At 52.4% G+C, this 3,677-nt stretch overlaps 1 protein-coding gene across 1 annotated transcript; it reads left to right on the forward strand.

The window, feature by feature from the left end:
* Positions 1-432: 432 nt before the first annotated feature.
* UCRPA7_2463 (hypothetical protein) lies at positions 433-1,575 on the forward strand (the record flags this gene model as incomplete). Its single annotated transcript, XM_007915037.1, has 1 exon — positions 433-1,575. One exon carries the CDS (start codon positions 433-435, stop codon positions 1,573-1,575), a length of 1,143 nt encoding a protein of 380 aa, XP_007913228.1.
* Between the last annotated feature and the right edge of the window lie 2,102 nt (positions 1,576-3,677).

Raw genomic sequence — 3,677 nt, forward strand, 5'->3', positions numbered from 1 at the left:
CCATCTGCCCCTCTTCCCCGCCTTGCTGCCCCTCCACACTTTTTCCCCCTCCCCACCCTTCTTCTTCTCCTCCATCCTTTCCTCCCCTCCACACTTCTTCCTCCCACAACCCACAACACATTTTCACAAACCACACAATCAACTCATCCATCTCCATCATCATATCTCTAATATCATCCCACAGATGAAGCTTCGGCTCAACTACGCAGAGCGCGCGCTTCGGCTCGCTTCTTTCCGTTCATCTCCAGCGCAAAACACCTGATGACTGTCGCATCGCGGCCCACCTCATCGCTTCGCATCTCGTCGCGTCGCATCGCGCCTCATCACATCACGTCGCATCAGGCCCTTCCCTTCCATGTAAGTACACTCGCCAACCCCGATTCAATTGACAATGTTTCTCATCCATTTCTCAGACAGTCTCGTCTTGTCATCATGACGCGAAAGGCTGGAGCCCCCTCAAACCCCGCGGTCAACAACGCCAAAACAAAGGCTGAGACCAAGGCTGAGACTGCCATACATGGCAGGCGCCTGGAGGCATCTTACTTAGGTGTTCTCTGGAAAAACCGCCACACGGCACCCATCGTCTTCACCTCGCTCGACACCGAGTTCCAACCAGACACACGCGCCATTTATGAATTAGGCATTGCGACTCAGCCCGCGATAGGTCCAGTTGCCAGCCATCATTACACCGTGAACAGTACTATGGGTCTCAGGAAACGTTCCACAAAGTCATTTCCCTTCGGCAAGTCCGAAAGCCTTCGCACAGAGGGAGACCTCCTCCCCATTCTCGACCAACACTTTTCTGACCTTGTCGCCAACTACGAGGTGGTGGTTCTCTGCGGTCATAGTATTTCGGGCGACTTGACTCTCTTGAAAGAGGTTGCCAACTGGGCACCGCCCGACAATATTTTTGTGTTTGATACGCAACGCGTCTGGGAGGGTCTGGGGGGCCTTGCGGCTTATCTCAACGGTGGCAAGACCATGGCCAAGCTCCTCCTACATTACCGCGTCCCGCACAACGTAAACGACATTCACAATGCAGGCAGCGACGCCTACTACACTCTCAAGCTTCTTTTCTGTAAGGCGGAGCAAGCAGCACAAGACCGGCCCTGCTTCTCGGGCCTCATGAACATTACCAACCACAAGCCAGACCCGCAACAGATCCCGCCGCCGCCTCCGTCCGAGTACCCAAGCAGCCTACAACTCGCGTGCCCACAGATAGACATCATCCAGAATGTGATGTCGCAGCTCAAGAGCCTGTTACCACTTCCACCTGCTCCTCCCACTCCAGTACAACCCGGCGGCAGCCACAAGAGAAGCATGCCGGAGGATGCCCACGACCACAACACGAGTGAATGCAAGAGGCGAAAGACGGACGACGACCACATCGACAGAGGCGGTGCTGTGCAGGAACAGTCGGAGGAAGGAGCAGGGATTCGCAAGGCGTCCCGCGGCACGCAACCCGAAGGGACGTGTACTTGTACACTGTTGGACGGCGTTGGCAAGGAAGGAGGGAAGGAGGAGGAGCTGTACAAACAACCCGTGATGGGTCTGTGTGATCATCATGTAACATAGTTCGAGGGGCTCAGCAGAACGTTCTCTTCGCGCGAACGGTCTGGGGGTTCCGTCACTTGCCAAGGGGACCGAGGTCTCCGCGGGAAATCACGACGGCCCCAGCCGGGCGACGTGTTGCGTCGTTCTTGCCAGATTGGCCGCAACATCCTCAAGTAGGCTCAGCAGAGCGTTCTCTTCGCGCGAACGGTCTGGGGGTTCCGTCACTTCCCAAGGGGGCTGAGGCCTCCGCGGGAAAGCACGACGGCCCCAGCCGGGCGACGTGTTGCGTCGTTCTTGCCAGATTGGCCGGAAGCTGTTCCGCAGGGCGCTCTCCTCCATGGCCGCAGGAGGAGGGTGCTCCTGTCCGTTGTACATGTACCGAACCCACCACTACACTACACTACGCTACATACAGATACAGCCTTCGTAGCATCGCATCTCATGACGCGAGAAGGAAATTGAGTGGTGATACCATACACACGCGCGTCTCCCGTGACAGTATTGTGACTTGTGACTTGTGACTTGCTGCTGGTCTTGACTCTCTCGTAGGTTAAATCTGGCCATCAAATTAAAGGTTGAAGGTGGCGGCGACCCAGTCTTCTCCTTGAAGATTGTAACCATGTCGTCGTACTTTAACTCATCCCCAGCAAGAGAAATAGCTTCTCCTTTATATGTCTCTGGATCCATAAGGGCCTTAGCACCGAAGACCCCAATTATCTGTCGCAATGAGTCGAAGAGGTCTTCGAACAACAAGCTTCCAACTGGTAGCAAAGACCTTGCCAACGAAACCACCGTCGAAGTTCTCCATGAAAGCTGCAGGTCGTAGAATTGTCCAACCCATATTAGTGCCTTTAGAGCTACTAATCAAGTGTTGTTCAATGCGATGTTTGCTGACAAAATGTGGGATGTCGGTCGGGTTTTCAATTGATCGAGGGCCACCACTGTCGACTGAGGAATACACAAAATGCCTAGTGCCATTCCTAAGAGCCGCGTCGATCAGTGCTTTTCCCTGCTTCTCTTCAATAATGGGACCTTTACTGTTGAAGGCGGGGATCTTGAAACATTGGCTAGTCGGGAACAATACAGTACACCAGCTGTTCTTACCTGCACGCTGTAAACGCCCCAGATAGGTTCATCGCTGACAGTTTTCGCAGCCTTGAAAATCTCACCGCAGTCGTCAAGGTTGCCTGTGACTAGTTTGATGTTCGGGAACTTGGCCAGGCGCTGTGCTGACTGGGAGGAAAGGTCTCGAGTAACAGCAAGGATTTGGAAGTCGGCTTTGGCGGCAAGAGCTCTGACAACGGCGCCTCCTTGCTTACCTGTGGCGCCGGTGATCAGAAGCGCTCGAGACATAGTTTGTCAAGAAATAGAGCTCAGACAATCGATTGTACTTGCCGTCTTTTCTGGTAACGAGAGTCGCAAGATCTAGACCTTTTGTATTTCTTGTTTTGCAGAACTTCAAGAATATGAAGCAAGCTATATTCATGACAGAAAGTGCCAATCAGACGTAACGTTGATTGCTTAAATATACGAGTAATATGCTCTCATTCTAAGTAAAAATGACTAGCGCTGCATGTACAGTGTACACGAGCAAATGGAAGATTAGCAAGCGCAGGTCTGGCGAGACCCATTTTCGGTGCGAAGCGGACGCCGACCCGAATGTCACTGCTTGTTTCATTTCCGTCCAGAGCCCGCAGCTTAGAAGCATGTTTAGCGGAGTGTTGCGCGTAGAGCCCTGGTACTGGGACTAAGCGGATAGGCCAAGACTACATACAGAGTTACCAACTTTGCTAGTTCAAGCATAGGGATTGTCTACAGGTCGTCTACAAGTCTATTGCTGATCCTGGCCTCCTTTTGCAAGACTGTTGCGTAGGAGAGTGGCCCTGCTGAACTGTACCACGTTTCTAACTCCCTTGCAACTTCTTGCTGATGTCTGCTGAGACTTACTGGCTAATGAAAATTGTCGACATGGCGCATATTTATGAAGAGCTTTGCTTGGCTATTATCGGAGTGATTTACTATAATTCCCTCAACATTTAGTCGTATTTGAGTCAAGATTTGCTCGTAAAGTGAGTATGCATGGAAGCCACATACAGAGAGCCATTGGAAATGGGAAAGGCCTC

The sequence above is a fragment of the Phaeoacremonium minimum genome (genome assembly GCF_000392275.1).
Source record: "Phaeoacremonium minimum UCRPA7 unplaced genomic scaffold PA7_03_scaffold_161, whole genome shotgun sequence".
NCBI classification, from domain to species: Eukaryota; Fungi; Ascomycota; class Sordariomycetes; order Togniniales; family Togniniaceae; genus Phaeoacremonium; species Phaeoacremonium minimum.